The 21,647-nt window shown below is 36.8% G+C and overlaps 1 protein-coding gene across 3 annotated transcripts in view; it reads right to left on the reverse strand.

The window, feature by feature from the left end:
• Positions 1-2,841: 2,841 nt before the first annotated feature.
• Positions 2,842-21,647, reverse strand: part of kdrl (kinase insert domain receptor like) — a 63,038-nt gene continuing 44,232 nt past the window's right edge. Inside the window, exons 25-30 of one of the 3 annotated variants that reach the window (XM_087280918.1) lie at positions 20,415-20,514; positions 15,777-15,882; positions 13,954-14,075; positions 13,243-13,321; positions 11,402-11,502; positions 2,842-4,496 (exon numbers count right to left, since the gene is read on the reverse strand). In XM_087280918.1, coding sequence (XP_087137044.1) covers positions 4,325-4,496; positions 11,402-11,502; positions 13,243-13,321; positions 13,954-14,075; positions 15,777-15,882; positions 20,415-20,514 — 680 coding nt within the window. In that variant the 3' untranslated portion in view covers positions 2,842-4,324. 3 annotated transcript variants of the gene reach the window in all.

Consider the following 21,647-nt stretch of genomic DNA (forward strand, 5'->3'; position numbering starts at 1 on the left):
TTTTTGGATTAAATTGCACAGATTAATTATTCACCTAAAGAATAGCAATGTGAGCTAGCAAAATAAAGATTGAACAGCCAACTTATCCAGCACATCTTTTAAGCAGCGGATACCCTTCCTGCTGCAGCCCAACACTGGGAAACACCCATACACTCTTGCAATCACACACATACAGTATGCTATGGCAAAGCTTATTCAATGTCTACAGCATGTCTTTGGACTGTGAGGGAAACTGAAGCACCTGGAGGAAACCCACACGATCATGGGGAGAACATGCAAACTCCACACAGAAATGCCAATTGACCCTGCCGGGGCTCGAACCAGTGACCTTCTTGCTGTGAGGCGATTGTGCTACCCACTGCACCACCGTGATGCCCTTAAAGTTAAACTATTGATCGAAATTACATTCATGGTTGACTTAATCCCTCTGATTGCTTAAAGTAATTGACACAATGTAATTATTGTTATATGTTTGTTGTTACAAAAGACTAAAAAAGTTACATGGTTGCCTTAAAATGACAAGCTTTTAGAAGTGCTTTCAATTTGATAACATATGTGAACACAGGCACTTAGCATAGGGGCTCTAGAAATATTCAGCCTTTTCCTGTGTCTGTGCTTTTCCTGCAAAAATGCAATAATTAATTGTACTTGTTTAATCTAGAGTTGCTTCTATATTTTATTCTGCTGATACAAACTGTTATTCACTGTGGTGTACACAGAGCTTTTTCTAGACGCATTATCTGTTGGCCAAGCAAAATGTAAACAATTCCACTGGACCAAAATGAAACCTGCATATTTTGTTGATTACTGCTGCTGAAAATGATCAATTGTTATTATGTTTTTGTCTGACATTAATCAGTCGGACTGGGAATAAACAAAAAGTGATTTAGAATTTGTATTTAGAGTACAATTTAGAGTCCTAAGACTACCAAAAGTTATAACAAATAAAGCAAACTAAATAAGCCTATTAAATTCAAGTGATTCTAATAAAGTCCTTTTCTATTTGATTAAGCAGTTTATTTGTTTTTCCATGATTTACACAGCATAAATAGGCAGAACAATTCAGTATTCAGTAGTAGATGCAATGATGTTGCTAACATTTGAGTATATTCATAATGAGATTAAGTTAATTTTATACCTACCCCTCACAGTAATGTAAAAAATAGCAATTATTGATTGTAGTGTTAAAATGATGCTGATGTGTGCATGGCCAAGTATCTGCAGCTCTTCTCCTTCTAGACTTTACCCAGTTTAGGTATTTTGTTGTTATTCTTCTCCTGATTCTGTTATGACAACAATTCTTCAATGATTTATTTTCATTGTTGACACCTAGTGGACAAACTATGTAGTGCAACGAAATTCAAAGCACTCGACTAAGGAAAATGAATGAATAGTACACATATAATATAATGACATAGTAAGCATCATTATGGAGCAGGAAATTCTCATTTGTCATTCGAACTCAACACTGCGGGCTCCATCTAATATAAAATTCACAAGTGAGACTGAGTGAGTGAGTTGAAAAAAGCCATCTATAAGTATGTTTCAAATGAGATATATTGCCCTCTGATTAGAACTTTGGCATGAAAATACTTGTGGCCGCCAAATTGAAGTGCGTTCCAAACCGAAGTGCTCAAAACTAGCCAATGAAGGGCCCTTCGGCAATTGATCATGGACACTTAGGGCCCTCATGATCCTTTACACAGGGAAGTTGTTTGGTGTGCATGGCTCATGTCTATACCCTAATCCCTTTAATGTGGTCTCTCTGGTGGGTAAACCATTTAAAGTGATTAGGGCATAAAGTCAAGCCCTTCAGACTGGAACATGCTACATGTCTGTTTCTGAATAAAATGGAGACAGAAATGTTTTGAGGAATGACATATCTTGATTACTGATGAAAAGCTTTCTCAGGTATTTTTTGGTCGATGCAAAAACATGTTAAAATAATTATTATAATATTATTTAGCTAATGAACCATTTCACCAAGATACTTTTTAGCAATTTTACCTTATTATAATTAATTACACATTAATTGTGTATTATGTCACCTAATGGGAATAGTTTTAATAAAACTACACTACCTGACAAAAGTCTTGCCGTTGATATCTTGGAGAAGTGGCAGAAGGTAGATTTTTCTGATGAATCATCTGCTGAACTTCATCCCAATCATCACAAATACTGCAGAAGACCTACTGCAACCCACATGGACTCGAGATTCTCACAATAATCAGTCAACTTTGGTGAAGGAAAAATCATGGTTTGGGGTTACATTCTATATGAGAGTGTGCAAGAGATCTGCAGAGTGGATGACAACATCAACAACCTGAGGTATCAAGATATATGTGCTGCCCATTACATTACAAACCACAGGAGAGGGAAAATTCTTCAGCAAGATAGCGCTCCTTCTCATACTTCAGCCTCCACATCAAAGTTCCTGAAAGCAAAGAAGATCAAGGTGCTTCAGGATTGGCCAGCCCAGTCACCAGACAAGAAAATTATTGAGCATATCTGGGGAAAGATGGAGGAGGCAAGAAGGCTTTCTTTGCCATTCCAGAAGTCAGACCTTACTATCCGAATAGAATATTAAAAATCAAGGCATGATCATATTTTATTATGGTAAAATAAGCGTAATCTAAAGGCCTTTGCCTTTCATATAAGCCACTTCTGATACTAAATGATCAACTAGAAGTCAAGTTATTATTTGTTATTCCTAAAACTTGGATAGGCAACATGACTTTTGTCAGGTAGTGTACAGCACAGGGAAGGAAGTTACAAGTTTTTAAAATGTCTTTGCAAAAGGCAAGTCCAAGTACAAAAGCAATCATGACGCTGAAAAGGTGCTAAATATAAATATATAGATCTTTATTTATGCTTGGTTAATATTAAAATACAGTTATAATACAAAAAATACATACGTGTAGAAAATATCAGTGCATACAATTTTGCTTCACAAATATCAGTCAAAATAACAACATTATGAAAAGCATCATTTGGCAGTATATACACATTTCATTATTTGGAAGACATCATCAGCTATGAATGTAATACTGGGATTTAAACACGATAACGGTTAGCAAAGGGCCCTTTACACAGTCAATATAATCTGGCTTAACCAATACGATAATCTCCCAACCTTTCCCTTACGTACATACAGATGTTAAGGAGTTAATACTGATAGCACCTACATCATGTGTGCATATCATTTTCATGACCATTAATATAGTGACCAGCCTGTTGACAATATCATAGCCTGCCCTGCAAGCTTTAGTAGCATTTTAGCACAAACGACTACTGAATCAGTAACAGGATACGCTCCTCTGGTTAATAGCTGCACAACATATTACGTGCTGTTATGTATACAGTAGTGTAAACGAAATAAATATGGAAAGTACACGATGCAGTGTAACTGTTGTGTATTGAACAGAGCAAGGCCTTTATATCATCCACATTTGATCAATAATTAACTGAATGTTTCCTATGAAATTGGCATGAGTAATTTACTTTCACAGTGATGGACTGAATGTTGTGGCATCCATAAGCAAGTTGAAGATCTTAAACTGAATTTTAACTAAATTAACCATATTATAAGATGTTTACCAGATAAAAATAGCACAAGCGGGAACAGAAGTGATTCATTTTAGCTTTACCGAGTAAGACTCAGGAAATCAGCCCTCAGACTGGTGCGACTGAACCTGGAAACACAATGTGCATCATAAGTATGCTGATGATCAATGTGCCGTGATGGAGATCTGGGAAGGAGCTTCTGACCGCATGTTAAATTATTCATGATCTGTGGTCTTTGTTTGACAGCTTGTCTGAAAGTTTGAGTGAAATCTGTTCTAAAGAAAAATAGTTTTTCCCTTTCAAAGAAGAAGCTTTAGCGAGCTCTGAAAGAATACGTTTAGCAAAATAAAATATCACATAACCAAAATTCCAGTTTCATTTCAATAAAATATTTATCTAGAAATAAAATAAGGATTGCTTTGTCCTCTCGCTCTAACCACCGAACTAATGATTTCATAATTAGCCACCATTCTGACTGAAGAATGCATTTTCAATGGGGAAACAGTGCTGTTAGTGTAATAAAATGTGCCTGTTGTGTTCACAGTAGACAGCAGAAATACCTGAGCTGGTCCATTTGAATCTTACACTACCACAGATATGAGTGGCAGCCGACTGTATTCCTTCACTAACTTGACAGAAGTGTACAGGAAATGTGAATCTCTGAATGACCATGTGTGGGAAAAATAAAAGTAGAGACAGAGACAGAATGAGACAGAATGGACCGATCAGACTTCTGGCGGCTTTTCCAGCGCAGAGCATGTCAGACGGGTGGTGTGGAGTAACGGACCACATAGTTATAGTCTGGAGGAGGACTGTGACACTCCATCTCAGAGTCAAGGGACGAGTCCTCCAGACTCAGTGAGGGAACAAGCGGTGGGTATTTGTCCATTTCGCCCTCCAGCAGAACTGACTCCTTACTTTTCCTCTTCATCCTGAGGGAGAAGAAAACAGGTTTTTGGATGCATTTTATTTGATATGAGTATTCACTATTGATTTCAGGTATTTTTACAATGCACTTAGAGAGGTAGTTCACCTAATTATTAATTACTCGCCCCTGTGTCCTTCCAAACCAGAGACAAGATAACCCAAATTAAGATATTTTAGATGAAATCTGAGAGCTCCCTCATACTCCATAGACAGTGTCAATGACAAATATTTAAAACATCCTCAAAACAGACCATATGCCTTCATAAAGTTGTTATTTTTGAGCACACAAAAGTATTCTCATGGCTTGATAACATTTTGATTAAACCACTGAAGGCATATGGTCAGCTACCAGGATTTTTTCTGGACTTTTAACGAGTCGGGACCGTTGCAATCTAGATTATATCTAACTACCATCTTAACTTGTGTTCCTAAGTCAAACAAAGGTATTATGGGTTTGGAACAGCATAAGGGTATTATAAGTAATTAATAACAAAAGTTACTTTTGGGGGTGAACTAACCCTTTAACTCAGGCTATCATCATACAAAGCCTCACTTTAACACCAGGTATTGGAATGTTTTCACCCATTGGGCAGTTGAGGTTGTCCTAAATCAGTTTGAGTTGTTTTTATTTTCTGTTCACCATGAAAGAAGACATTTCAAATGTTGATTGTTGACCCGTTGACTTCCATAGTATTTTCTTTCCTACTATAAGGCTACAAGTTTCTTGGGTATTCAACATTTGACACAAATTTTCAACCCATATATATATATATATATATATATATATATATATATATATATATATATATAATATTTTCATATATTTGCAGTCATTAATTGGAGGAATGGAGAATTCAACCTGCTCACAAGATTCTATCATTGCATATCCTTGTATCATATTCTGCAGATCACACCAGCTACTTTTTCTGAACTGACAAAAAGGTAACAATATAAGGTCTCCTTAGATTAACCCTGCAAAAACATAGCTAGTCCTGCTTCAGAGCAATGTTTCAGGAACTCCAGTAAGAAACAGTGCTAAATCCATCGCTCAACTTTGAACTACATTTTTACCTGAAGTTAAAAGTATTGTTTGTATCAATGATAATTTGGGGTTAAACACAGTGTGAAAAGTCCTATTGTGGTGCCACACTTGTAAAAGCTTCAACAATGTGCTGTTAGATTGTCATAGCATGATGCTTAGCAACCGACCGCCAATCACATGCCACATATTCATATGCTTTGGACATTTATGGAAGCACAAATGGGTGTATAATACAACTTCAATTGGAAACATGTCAAATTGTGCTTGAAAACATACGAAATGAAGATGATGCCTTTTTATTCGCATCTTAATAGTTGAAATTAGCTAACATTATCTTTAAAGTTAATTTAAAGTTAATAAGTTTCATAGTATACAATTGTCAATATATATATATATATATATATATATATATATATATATATATATATATATATATATATATATATATATAAAATGAGGATGAGCAAATATAGAGTGTTTATCTAAATAGGTCACATAAAGTCTGAAATCAGTGAAACTACCACTGCAAAATACAATAAAAATGCTGGATTCCACACAATTTCTTTATGTTGTCCCAACACAAATCAATGAAATTAACTTTCTAATTTTTACAAATTTAAGTGGGTTGAACATCCCAAAAAAAACAAAGGTTAAGAATTGTGTTGTTTCAACTCGTTTTAAATAAGTAGTTTAAACAAGCAGCAAAAGTCTTTCTTTTTTTTGAGTGTTTGCGAATAAGAATGTTATTCTGGGTTTTAGGATTGCAAAGTTTAAAACCTCAGGATATGAAAACCCAGGATTAATTGTTGAATGAAAAATGTGACATAAAATAACACACTTCATGATTTTGGCAAGTACGATGCGATCCTGGATTAACACCTATGTTGATCCTGGAACATCATTTTTGTTCGAAAATGTAATCCATACCTATTGCCTACCCCTAAACCCAATACATTATTTCCAAAATCAGAGATGAATAATAGTTGGACAACAAACATGTAGAAGCTTAAACTTAACATAAATGGTAAACATGTGCCTTAATTCTGATGGTTGATCCTGGAACAACATTCCAATCAGCCAGGAACAGATCCTACTTGGTAAAATCAGGCTGGTGTGTAATAACCCTGAGTTCTTGATCCCAGGTTATATCAGGTGTGATGAAGCATTATTTCATTTGTACCATGTATGGAAACTTTGCTCTGTTTGTTGCTAGGGGTTTCAGTGACTCTTCAATTAGGGTCATCGGGTCAGACACCCTGGAGGAAGTCATTACTTCTGAATTGCTATTAATCTACAGGAGCTCAAGGGCCGATAATTTGCAGTAAATATCTTTACAGAACAGATTGGCATGTACTGTGGTTTGTACACAGTGTGATGAGAGCTGTCAGTGCCAAGCACTCCACATATGTGCATAGTAAATGTGGGAGTTCCAGGTGGAATCCAGAGGCCCAGTGTGCAGGAGACTCTTGGACATGGCAGTAAAGCTGGGGAAGGTCAAAGGTGACAGTGATTGAGTGGGTCTTTGGCAGGGGCCGTCTCTTTACCATATATACATCATTCTCTGCATGCTCCGAGTGGCTCTTTTTTCTCATGCCTGTGACCATGGCAACCGGTGCAGGGCTTTGCCAGCTGGTTGCAGGCTGTGCCCAGCTTTTTATCATATCGCACTGAGATGAGAAGGGCGCTGGACATGGAACGATGGGGGAGTGTTGACAGAGGCAAGACTGAGTGATTTAATAAAAACCTGCTGATTATGTTCATTTGCAGATCAACTCGGCTCATCAATCATAGAAAGAGACAGCCAAGCTATGTAATCTTCCCTGCTGCTGTGATTATTTAGTAGAGGAATTTAAAATTGGTGTGAATGGGGGTGCGGCGTCTTATTAAAACATGTTACAAAGCTCTCGCTTCTTCGAAACAGCACAACTGATTATTAGTCACTTTAACCCCTCCAGGTCTGAGTCATAAACCTCAAATCAGCAAGAGATTATCACTGTTTGTCTAGCTGCAGTTGGTGGTAAAATCTGTTGCCCTCAAATATTAGGATGCCGTATAGTCAAGGCCTTGAATGCAATTTAGTGGATAACCTTTGTAGATTAACCCTGGCGTCTGCTTCGCTGGAAGACCATAAACTGTGTCTCAGAACTCCAATGGTTTAAAAAAACCAAGGCTAATTCAGCCCAGTGGCCTGCCGTTAATAACTTAAAAGGCCACCTTCACTTTAGCTTTCAGCACCATTTGTCCTGAGGCAGTTTTATGAACAAGTACTGCTGTCTCAGAACACACGTTAGTGTGTGGTTAATAAAGTATTATCATGTTTCAGGCATGAACTGACCAAGTTTTAAAATAGTTATCTTTTTATGCCATCTTGTTTTCTTAACTGTTAGGAATGTTTTCATCCACTCTGGGGTGATTTTGAGTCTTAATTGTGCCATAACTTTTTCTGTGTTTCAGCTAGCAGAAAAATATTTGGTGACAAAGCTTATATTGACAAAGATCTGTTAACCAACCTCTGTCCTGATCAAAACTACTAAATTGCTAAGACAATTACAGGATTTAACTCTTTAATTGCCAATTTCAGAAATGATTTCACTGATTTGGTGAAAAAAAAAGACATTTTCAAGATAAAAAGTAATTGATAGGAGGTTTCAAATAATCTAGTCAACAAAGTCTTGGACATGTGAAACAACATTGCCTTTGATGCATTATTTTTGATAGATTTTTAATTTTTCTCCCTAAAGCCTCATTTACACAATAAGCGACTTAAAGCAGCAAAGCGACAAGTGAGTTAAAAGTGTGTTTTTTTCACCAAATCAGTGACATCGTTTATGAATTTGGCAATTAAAGAATTAACATCCTGTCATTTTCTAAGCAATTTAGTAGTTTTGATTAGGACTGAAGTTGAAAAAAATATAGATAAATAATAAAATATTAACCTGGTGCATTTTAGCAGCAGTTTAATTTAGTGGATGCTTTCATCTTGGACCTAACAAAAAAGTAGTCAATTTGAACAGTACACAAAGGCTAAATTAGTCATCATTAAATAGATTTAGGTTTTATTCAAAGCTTGCATTCTGTTCATCTTAAAAATATTAATTGGTAACACTTTTAGTACCAATTCACACCATTAACTACTGGCTTAAAGGGCACCTATGGTGAAAAATCTACTTTTCAAGCTGTTTGGACAGACATATGTGTAGATATAGTGTATAGACTGTCATATTGGGGTGATATAAACATACCCAGTCCTTTTTTTTCAATTTAACAAAAAAAAATGGTGGACCAATTGGAGCAGTTTTCAGACCGACCGCAACTTTGAAGTAGGAGTGCGTAGTGTCCTACCAGGCCAATGCCTAAACCTAACTACAATATTACAAACTATTATTAAGCAGATAAATAGTAGTACTTGAAGTAAAAGTCTTAATTAATGATTTGTTAAAAGAAGAATTGTACGTTATAATAAAGTGAACAAAATATTTTTCAGATCTGTAAAAAAAAAAAAAAAACAGGTTATTGGTAGACTTTTTACAAGAAAATACAACTCCAGTCTTTCCGATTCAAAAACATTTGCTACATTTTCCATTTTCTTATTAAGTACAACCTAAATAATTTCGGTCATTCTTAGGCCGTACTCACACTAGGTACAGTTGCCTCGAACCGGGCCAAAGCACGCTTGTCCCCCCTCCCGTCTCCCCCGACGGCCCGCGCTCACACCATATCGGGCCTCGGCACGCTTACGTCATCGCTGCTGCGCTGTTCAGAAGTGCCCTCTATGGCAAGCCTTTTTAGCATTTAAATCTTTGTTCTGACTCCATAAATATATTTAGAGATATCTCTAATTATATTTTGACTAGTCATAATTATAATTCGACTAGTCAGAATAACAATTAGAGATATCTACAATTGCAATTGTACTAGTACGAAATCAGATTGGAGATATCTGCAAATATATTATGACTAGTCATATTCCTCCATTGACTTCCATTGAAAAAATATTTGCAGATATCTCTAAATGAGTTTTGACTAGTCACAATTGTAATTAGAGATATCTCTGAGTTTTTACTAGTCATAATACATTTGGAGATGTCTTTAATTCATCATATTTAGAGATATTTACAAATATATTTGAAGATCTCTAATTAATTTACTAATAGTCGAATAACAGTTGTAGATATCTTGAATTGGATTTTTGACAAGTCTAAACTCAGTTAGAGATATCTGCAAATATTTTTTCAATGGAGGAATATGACTAGTCATAATATAGACGTATAATATAGTCATAATATCTGATTTCGCACTAGTACAATTGTAATTGCAGGTATCTCTAATTGTCATTCTGACTAGTCGAATTATAAGTATGACTAGTCAAAATATAATTAGAGATATCTCTAAATATATTTATGGATAGTCAGAACAAGGTTTAAATGCTAAAACGGCTTGCCATACGCTCTCACTCAGTAGCACAGTGGAGATTTCTCTAGTTATATCGTTTCAGTCGTTTGATATGCCGTCAAATATTTCGCCAAACAGTCCTTAGGGATGCGGGGACACGCAGTCAGATATTTCGCCGAACAGATCCGCCACTTTTGGCGCTCATAAACAATCATTAAGCTCTCGTGCTGCAGGAATGAGGAGGTCTGCTGAAGCGCGCAGCTGGCGTGCTGTGAGGAGTTTGCGTCTTTAATAAACTACGGCAGTTTGCGTTCACTGAACAGTAAGAATGATTAATAAATCCATATCAAACAGTCCCTTAAAAGTCACGTCTCGCTTTCGGTTTCGGGCTTTGGCGCGTTTTGCGCTCACACACAAGCGTACCGCGCCAGAGCCCAAGTGTACCGCGCTCAGGCACACCTCTTCCAACCGGGCCAGGGCCGGCCAAGTGAACCGTGCTTGAGCGCAATTCAGCGCACTCACACTTCTCAAACGATCCGGGAAACGGGCCTGGGCACGGTACGGATGGCATAGTGTGAGTAGGCCCTTAAACATTCTTTCAAATATGTTCAGGCCTAATCTGGTAGCACGTACAGATTCACGACTATACATTTCTAATGCAGCTCATTTTAAGTCAACGGATGCTATTAAAGCTATGCAATTAAAATGTCACCATGGATTAATTCTCCATTAACATCTAGTTTTATCAAAGTACAAATCAAAGTTAGTTTAAAGCCATTTCAACTTCCTATTTGTCAGTTTTAATGAACAATTAGCTAAAGATATCATTATGTTAACATTATAACTTGTTATAATCATAATTTTTTATATAATTGTTGAACCACATGACTATTAGTCCATTAGTAAATACCGTCATTACAGTGACAGGTTTGACATCATCAACTCTACATCATGTGTTTCAACTTCCAGAACTATTAAATACATATTAGTAGCATAATACATATTGGCACCCATATTATAAAGCGTTGGCCCCAATTCAAATCACTTATTGTACAAGATGGCCATATGCCATATCTATAGCCTTGCTTATTCAGAGATGGAGTCAGAGGCCATTACAGTTCAAGCGTTACAAACAAAGATGCTAGTCACCAGACCTTACAGCCAGCTTTAACAAGTCACACGCCCAGCCCAGCTTTTGTAGTCTGGCTGTTGAGATTGTCACCTTAGGCAGTATCTCTCCACTGTGCCATTGTCTCAAAGACTCTCACGCAGGCACGTCTCTCAAAGAAAGGCGCAGTGACTGGAGTCGTGTGGAGATGTGGGGGAGAAACTGTATGACAATTGTGTCATCCACATTCCAGCCCGGTGGGAGGGTCTCCAGGGCATATGCCGGCAACCCTTCCCATTCCTGTAGTCCTAGACATGGACCAGGAGAAGGCCTAATGAATGAAACGGAAATGAATGTACTGTACTTACGCTCGGGACATGAAACTCCGGGGTCGGGCCAGGGACTCCAGCCGCTTCAGTGTCTTCAGGTCATCTGAAGATAGTCCTATCCCACTGTCTGACTGCCCACCCTGTCAACAATCAAAGATCACTTAATGAATAAATTTGGAGTTATAGATACTGTATATAGAGACATATATAACTATATATATGATTGGACTATACAGCAAACATGCTTTTTTATTCATTTTTCCAAATCAATGAATAAGTGAGCAAACAGGTATTTCAGACAAAGAGCATGTGTTTGTGTGCACGGGAATGTATTATCCTCCCTCCTTGTTAAATTTGATCTAATCCATGCCCTAAAACACACGCCCTCTCCTGCTTTCACTTCTAATTCTAGCGGAGGAGGCGATTTATTTGTGAATGAATCTCCATTATTTGAACTATCAATATCCCTGCATCACAATGTAGATATTCACCTTTCTGATCTAAATGGTATACAACATTTTTAATATTCAATAATTTAGGGTGGAGTATGCACATGGAGCCGCAGGCACTGTTTTGTTATCAGGCACTTTTATAAGTTACTTCAAAATATTAAAGCTATTTAATTAAACCATTAAACTAATGTTTGTGAACTTAGACAATAATAATACAAGTTTCTGGCATAAAACTAGCGTAAGCCTAGTATTTAGAGCAAGTTGGTGCTATTTTGTCTTATGGTCAGTGCAGTAAGCAAAATAAAGTTTGAAAAGTTCGTAACATACAAAAACGAAATCTTCCCTAAATGTTCTGCCTTTATGCTTCGTTTTCTTTGTTTGCTTGTTACTACACCCTTACACAGCGCAAAAGTCCAGCATCTTCACATTGGCTTTAGTCTTGACTAAATGTGGTTGAATGACTTTTGTCCTGAGAGCACTGTACAAATGTGACGACGGTATTGACGCATGTTAAGGAACCTTATGCGATATCTAACGTATATATTTATGATAAATAACTATGTAATTATAGAAGAAAATTGAATATACACTTTTAATATAATGGTTATATGTTACAAACTAAATATTTCTAATAAAAACTGTTTTGTGAACTGTTTATAGCAACAGTAGCGATTAAGAAAATTGGCTGACGATTGTCAAAGAAATAACTGTGATTATGGGATCTGATTTGGTGCACATACAACTGTCAGTTTTGGGGCCCAAACAGAATCTAATATATGGTCAAATATGACAGATGTGCATGAAAACGAATATGTAAACTGACAGTTTTGCAATACTTTGAAATATATGTTGAATATATTTACATGTATGGCATATATTTTGTAATATGCAAACATGATGTTAACTATGTGAAAATGTGAAAAATGTTACACATTATGCTGAGATTAATTGACTCACCAAATGACTTGCTGTAAGTTGGCACTTTGCACTTTTAAATATTAAATTAATTTATTGCATCCTGATAACAAATCACAACAAACTGGTCTTAAACACATAACGTTAAAAACGCACAACACAGACAAAAACATATTAGGAAGATCTGCTATCAAAAACCTACATTAGGTATTCACCTCAGCACCAATTACTGGTTTTTGAAGTTTAGATAAATAACCACAATTAAACGGTAATTTATTAATCATGATATGCCTATAATTAAGTGACTTTAGGCACACTCACAAAAAATATAAATAAAACTCTGCATAATGGTCATATGACTGGGGAAGGAAACGCAAGGACCCCACAATACCCATTCAGGTCTTGAGAGAATGTGCAGCCACACCTTTGTTTTCAAAAGTCTCTGTTACCCAGAATTTAAAAAAATGTACAAGTGTTAACAGCCTTTGTGAGGGAGAAAAACAAGCTCTTCACCTCGTGGATCTTGTTGGTTCCGTTCTCCAGGATTACTTCATCGAAGGTCTTCACACTCTCTGGGCGGATCTTGATGTTCCTGAAAGCATCAAATACTCCAGATCAGAACAGTGTGGAAAGTTTCTCATGACATCATCTCTGGCAGATCCCAAAAAACCACATGAAACTAGATTTGCTATCATAGTTGGAAAGTAGAAGTTTGATACTATGTTGAATAAAATTATTTTTAATTTAATTTTACACCACAGGATATTTCTTTAATTCAGCTTTAGGGAAAACAGGAATTGCAACATTTCAATAATATTCCCAACAAACATATTTGAAGAATATAAACACACAGAGTTGGATAAATATTATCTTAAGTAAGCATAAATCCTGGAACCACATTTGTGGTAAAAGAGGAAATTCCTTGAGGGGCCCTTAATGCTACGAGAGCCGTTTCTTATCAAGAACCCAATTAGTGCTTTCCTTCACTTTTTGCCTTGTTTTGAAGCATTCAACCGAAGGACACTGAGATGAAGCATTTTGTGTGTTTGATTGGAGCAGGAAAATGTATGGAAAAGAAAATAGATGGTAGAACTTTATCTACCAAAAACAAACTTTTAAAAAGGCTTGAATGAATAATGATCGTGTCAACTGATTTTTAACAACTGAAAAACAAATAGAGGGCATTGAGACAATATAAATGTTAAACAGACGAAGCTATCTTACCAAGCCGTCCCAGAGTCTCTGAGAGAGACTGGTCGTGTGGAGGTCTCCTCTGTGGGACTCTGGTTTGAGGGGTCTGCTTTGGTCAAGAGGGCCGTGTTGATCGGGATGTAGTGCTTTCCCTCCTAGGAGACACAAAGCGTTTAAAACACTGCGCAGATGGTTTTATAGGATTCTGAAGGAATCTGTGCATAAATCGGCAGGGGAATGTGTGAATATGGTTTATGGATATGGTGTTATTATGGACAGGCCAGCTAAGCTTGATTCCTTATGTGTGAAAGAGGGAGTTTGGATGAAGTCCAGTTCAAACGGCTTGGAATATGTTTTGATCTCTGTGTAGTGTAGTAGTTTTTTACGAAGACCATATCTTCCCTTCAAGCCATATTATAAATCAGATCCATTTCTTAGAAATGCACCAGAAAGTATTGTGCTATCAGAGGCTTAAAGAAAATTGTAGGTTTTGTTTTGTTTGGATGTTGTGTTGATTTATAAGGAGATTATTCATAATTTAAGCATTTGCATTTCTTAGGTTTTTGAAATATAATTTGTATCTCTTACAATACATGGAATGTAAATATATTATTGTTATGTTTGCTTTTATTAATGCATAAACCTACACTAATTTTTTAAATTTCTGGGTCAGTTTTGTTTTTAGAAAAGTAAGAAATTAATCAATTTTTTCAGCAAAGACACATTCAATTAATCAACATGAAAGAAAATTATGTTACAAAAGATTTGTCTTTCATTAAATATCATTCTTTTTAACACTGTATTAATCAAGAAACTCTTAAAAAAACATACTAACCCCAAACATTTGAATGCCAGTGTCCAAATTTATTTAAATTTTCTTTACATTCACCCTAAACTGAATGTTTATACCACTCTTCACATTCATAACCTATTCAATTTTCATCTGTAAGTAGCTGTTAAAAATAATATGCAGAAACACTCATGACAAAGTTTTCCTGTATAATAATGGTACGTCTGGCCATTTTTGATATGCTTCTCTGGCAGTATGCTCGCACATTCTGTTTGAATAGGGAAACATCAATTTCTTCAAAACTGTTTGCCAAGCTTACGATTACATTACATATTTGTAATCACCAATAAAGTTAAACAACAACAGTCTCATTAGTTTCAATTCTAAATGTTTAAATCAAACAAAATTAGCATTTTTTCATGGTGCCCAATAATGTGCATGCACACTCGAACAAAACAAGATCACAACATCAACCTCAATAACGGCAGTGTTACACATCATCATCCTCTGGATAATGCTTTGTCAGATCGCGCTGATGAACTTGGAGTTGATGATAAGTCTCCAGAGATGACAGCGACTTTTTGTTTACTAGTTTGTGGGCGTTTGAGTACTTGCTGTCATATGATGTGCGTTTGACAGAACAGACTGTACCTCGCGTTCATTTCATACAGATTACAAAACCAAAAAAACGTAGTTTTCAAGTGCACACAGTTAATTTAAAAGTACATATTTCAAGCTTTATGTCTATATATTCCTTATGTCTGTGAAGCAAGTATTCACTGAGATTCCAATGTGTTTGCTGACCACATAACCTGTCGTAAAAGCACATGTCTGGTCCGAGCTTCTCCCCGGAGAACATCAGTCTTTAGCAATTGATGATTGGCTCCTGTACTAGTAGGTGGGGCTTCATTCGCCATATTGACCGTTACACTTTGCTCCATTCAAAACTATACGAGTGACATGTCTCATGTATTCTATAGTCTTTAATAAAGTTCTTGTGGTCAGGACATTGGAATACAGTTTGTGGCAAAGACATACAAGGACATTAAAGTGAATGAGACATTACCTGCTGCACACTAGCCTGTAGCAAATCTCCTAGCCTCTCCACCAGCTCTGTGAAAGTGGGCCTCTGAGATGGTTCTCCATGCCAGCAGTCCAACATGGTCTGATATCTATAAAGAGAAACACACACATTACAGAATTTCCTTTGAACCAGGCTATAAACAGGAATCGGAGAGTAAAATTCAATACAGTTTAAGACCTTTTTAAAGTCTCTTTACTACATTTTAAGACCTCATAGCCACATTAGTTTTCAAGCAGCAACATTGCCAACATTTTAAATTACAGTATATTTACTAATTACTGTTTGAAAGAATCTAATCTTAAACTAAAATTCTATTCATGTTCTGAATAAAAATGTTAATCCAGCAGGTGGCGACTATAGAACCGCAGATATAACAGTGTTGCCTTGGTTACGGCCGCATGATGTCAAATCTAACAGGATTTTATTGATAAAAAAAAACAAACAGCATCCTAATATTCACAGATTAAATTTGTACAGTCAAAAATTGACCATTGAAGGCTTCTTAATACTTTTTAAGAGCCTTAAATTTATTTAGCAGCTTTTAATATTATTTAAGACCACACAGGCACCCTATGAACATAACATTTAATTCAGCATAACTATAAATTGAAATTCTTCAGCAGCTACACAAACTCTTATGAATTACGCCCTTAGCCTTGACCTATGGGTTAGTCTGCAAATCTGGCCTTATCCAATTATTTTCACCATCAATAATATTCTGTGCGTGACACGAGGAGTGAGGCTGAGTGTTTTCCTTGCACTGTTCTCAGGGTGAGAGTTTGTGTTGAGAGGAACTTCCTCCTGCTTTACACGAGCTGTCAGCATCTCTTTCCACAAGGGACGCTTGGGGTCCTTTATTGGATTTTGCAATGGTCTGTAATGGTTAAGTTTATCTGAAGGCTACGGTTCAGTTGTGAAACACCGGGGCGTTAATACACCGACCCGGTATTTGAGTAAATGATCACGGGCGTTGATTGAGCTGTATCCTGTTTATACTGTGGTGTTGCACTCACAGGTCCTTTTGTAAATAAAGACTGTTACCCATGAAACTCTCTGATCCCGTCTGATTAGCACGGCATCGGGCATTTGGGAGCATGGAAAAATTACTGTACTAGTACTAGAGGAGTCATTACTTCCTTACACTAATCAGACAATATTTCCATCTGGTTTGAACTTGGTAGTGATCAGAAAGGAGGTATTCTTCTTGTGGGCTGTGCAGGAGATTAGCAGAAGGAAGTAGGACTGCTAAAATGGTTGTTTTAATGAATCCAGATGGAGCGACTCCTTAAACTAACAGGAAGTCCAGAAAAATGGCAAATAGTGGTTCCTCTCAAATCAACGATTCATCAGGATGCTCAATATCCCCTCAAGCTGTGCTTGGATAAACGGAAAATAGATTATAGTTCGGTTTAAGGTATTGAATATGGATTGCTCACCATAAAATGAAACTTCTGACATATTTTACTTACCTTCAAGCTGTTTGAAACCTGTATGAGTTTCTCTCTTCTGTAGACCATAAAAGATTATATTCTGAACTGAAGAAAATCAGTGATGGTAATCAGTTGTACTGTAGGTGTCCATTGACTTCCATAATGTGGGAAAATAATATTGAAGTCAATGAAGACTATTAAATGTTTAGTTACCAATGCTCTTACAAATATAATTTTTGTATTCATCAGATGAAAGAAACTTGTGAAGGTTTGGAACAACTTAAAAAGTAAACAATGCCAAAATGACTTTTCGGGAGGTTAACTTTCCCTTTAAATGCATAAATTAATGTGGATAGATAATTCTACCCATTCAAATCCCACATTTTGGAGTGACTCTTAAGCACTGGCAATGGCTCAGGGTCAATCTCTGGGTCAGGAATAATTTATGTTTAACCCCAACAACAGCGCATGCCTATAATCAACATCTTATTTTATCAGTGCTGAAACTCCTTCAAAACAACAGGCAGAAGAGTAGACAGACCCTTATCTGCAGTGTTAGTTGACATGTTCTTCAAAGATGAATAAAAAGGCTTTTGGGTTTTGAGGTCTTGGCAGAAGAAAGGCTGTTTTCACGAGGGCCATATTCAGTTCAGTTCTGAGGTCTGGACTGCATTTTGTAGGTCATCTTCAATCACCATCTTTTATGACCTCCTGTGTTTTGTTCAATTGGCCAGACTTGGTGTGTGTGATTGCAAATGTGAAACAACTCACATTGCAGTGTAAGTTATAAACGTAAATGCTCTGTTCAGGTTTCAGAATGTTTAAAACAGATATGAAAAATTACCATTGTGAACAAGCCTCTAGTTTTGAAACAAATGATCGAGTAGAGCACTTTGTAGAAAGCAGTAGGGGTTCTTATGGAGAACAGCCAGCGAATATTATCTCTCTGGCTGAGGCCATTCACTTCTCCGCATCAATTCACAAGCTTTACTAATCTGATGTCGTCTGCTTTTTTACCACATTTAAAACCCACACCATGACCCCGTCTCTCATATCTTGTTACATCTGAAAACTTTCACGTTTTAGTTTGACATGCTCTCTAACCCTGTAATCACAATGGGAGTATCTTGCCAGTGGGTTTCCCTGTCTGATGCCCAGGGGTCCTGCCACTGTGTTTGGCCACCCCATGCAACCTAGGTAGACAAACCCTTTAATGTGAGCTTAAGTTTCAGCTGCATTGGTGTAACTTAGTAATGGATCCCTCTAACTCATCAACTACACTATAAACCAGCTGCCAATCAGAAGTCGCTCCACTGAATAATTGATCTGTTTCCATTTAAGGCTTCAGTCTTGTGTCAAAGCAATGAAATGAGATATTTCTGCTCTTTTCAACTGTATTGATAGAGAGGACTTTCTTTCCCTAAAGGCCAAACTTCAGCTAATAACCCTGAAGGAGTTTTGTAGGGTATTATAGAGACAGATTGTATTTTTTGTGCTCATTTCTGGTTTGTTTAAATGCAATGGGATCATGGGATTACACAGAAACACATTTTGCATGTATATGTTGAATGTACCAGATTAAGTAACAGGCATGCACATACACTCACCGGCCACTTTATTAGGTACTTTATTATGTCCAACTGCCCATTAATGCAAATAACTAATCAGCTAATCACATGGCAGCAACTCAATGCATTTAGGCATGTGAACATGGTCAAGACGATCTGTTGCAATTCAAATTGAGCGTCAGAAAGGGGAAGAAAGGGGATTTAAGTGACTTTGAACGTGGCATGGTTGTTGGTGCCAGATAGGCTGGTCTGAGTATTTTAGAAACTGCTGATCTACTGGGATTTTCAGGCACAACCACTTCTAGAGTTTACAGAGAATGATCCAAAATGAAAATATCCAGTGAGCAGCAATTCTGTGGGCGCAAATCCCTTGTTGATGCCAGAGGTCCGAGGAGAATGGCCAGACTGGTTCCAGCTGATAGAATGGCAGCAGTAACTCAAATAACCACTTCTTACAATCGAGGTATGCAGAAGAGCATCTCTGAAAGCACAACACGTTGAACCTTGAGGCTGATGGGCTACAGCAGCAGAAGACCACACCGGGTGCCACTCCTGTCAGCTAAGAACAGGAAACTGAAGCTACAATTCGCACTGGCTCACTAAAATTGGACAACAGAAGATTGGAAAAACATTGCCTGGTCTGATGAGTCTCGATTTCTGCTGCAACATTCAGATGGTAAAATAGGTTTCTTGAACATGACAATGAGTTTACTGTACTCAAATGGCCTCCACAGTAATCAGACTCAATCTAATAGAGCACCTTTGGGATGTGGCTGAACGGAAAATTTGCATCATGGATGTGCAGCCGACAAATCTGCAGCAACTGCATGATGCTATCATGTCAATTTGGATCAAAATCTCTGAGGAATATTTCCAGTAACTTGTTGAATCTATGCCACAAAGGATTAAGACAGTTCTGAAGGCAAAAGAAGGTCCAAGCTAGTACTAGTAAGGTGCACCTAATAAAGTGGCTGGTGAATATATATGTCAATGTAAAGAAAAAGTTATGAGTAATTTGAAGGGAATGTAATATTTCACACAAAGCCAGGAATACAATATAAGAGACATGTCTTCATCAAAATCATGTGAGTTCATGATTAAAACTAATAAAACAAACATCTTCCAAAAGACTATAAACATATTTAAAAGAAAGCCTCAAAAATAGTCTCAAAATCAACTTCAATAAGAAGTTTTCCAACCCCATTGGCAGATGTTTTTTGAGCTTTGTTCAATTTCTGAAGGAAAACAGCACTTAATTTTGTTATATTGCATTTCAAGCAAACATATCATGAATGATATATAGTTTAAAATTTCAAAGAAGAAATTGACATACATTTATTCAACTCAAGATATTGTGTCAAATTATGACCATGTTTGTGATTGTTGGATACAGATAGATGAACATGATTTTATGATGGATTCATTTTATGATTCTATGTAACTTAATTATATATATTATATTGTGCCAACGTTTGTGCCACTTTTGCTTTAAAAGTTCATTCTAAAAGTACCCTAGCACCTGCAAAACTTCACATGGTAATTGTTACGCAACAACTGCATGCATAGTTAAATCCAGATCAGAAGCGTTTGACATTAGTGACACAAGCAGTGCAAATTCTTACATTTCAGAGGAGGAGTACTCAGGAGCTTTCATCCTAGTGCCCTCCTTCAGTCGGCAGCAGAATTCCTCATCAATGTGTAAGCCAGGGTAAGGGGAGGCACCTGGGGAGAAGAAAGAGAATAATGGGGTTATCAAGACTTTTCCATGAAATAGAGCTCTGGCCACTTCAAAGAGACTGACAAGAAACTCACTAAACTGTGAAGTGGGTTGGGAGCACAGATCAATGGAAAGACCTCAGCACAATCAGCATCACTAGGGCTGATGAGGACAGCCGACTATACTTGGAAACTCTAAGCAAAGCAGTTTTCTTCAGAAACACTACATTATTAAGACCGCGTGTATTTGTATTTGCAGACGATTGAGACTTTGCTACACACTTGCAAAAACCATGATTCATGAAACAATATTTTCATTTACACGACTGAAATCCCTTTGATAATATCTGATAACCACTAAACTATGCAGATCATAACAATGAATCTCAGAAAGGGTCGATCTTTCATTAAGCCCCCCTCTGACATGGATTAGGTAGTCATTAAAAACAAATACATTAGCAAGACTAGAAATCTCCTGCAACTTTGGAAATAGAGTCCAGTAGATGTGGAGTGCCTAAAAAAACAGGCACATGAAATTTAACTCCACAACACAAAACATTAGAGTGTACTTTGGGTGCGGTGCAAACTTTTCTCCCATGGACACTATCAAGTAGCAATAATAATTTGATAAACTTTTCGTGTTAGTCTATTTGACACCAGCTTAAGTCAGCGCAGCTCAGTGGTAATGACAGCTCATAGTCATCAGTTAGGATCCTATTCCCTCAATATCACTAATCATTTATTATACACATTGAGATTTTTTGGATGCTGCTTTATTTCAACATGCAAAATGACACCCTACTATTTTCCCACAGATTTGACTGAATCCATTACAGTAACTGTGAAAGCTGGGGGAATTTCGCTGTGGTTTCCGGTTCATTTAATAAGCATTTCAAACTTACAATAAATGGTAATCAAGTGCAGAGAGTCAAAAGTATTTCAAGAAAATTTATGAGTTTTAAATAACTACACTGCAAAAAATTATATGAACTTTTAGTCATGACAGCATATGTTTTCGGTTCATTGTAACTTATTAAACTAGGTTAACCATGTTCTAACTTAATTTTATAAGTTAAGCAAGTCAGTTTAACATAAAATAAGTTCAATGGACTCAAGGGTAATTTGATTCAGCTTAAAAA

This window comes from Danio rerio, chromosome 14 (genome assembly GCF_052040795.2).
Source record: "Danio rerio strain M-AB ecotype USA chromosome 14, GRCz13ab, whole genome shotgun sequence".
NCBI lineage: Eukaryota > Metazoa > Chordata > Actinopteri > Cypriniformes > Danionidae > Danio > Danio rerio.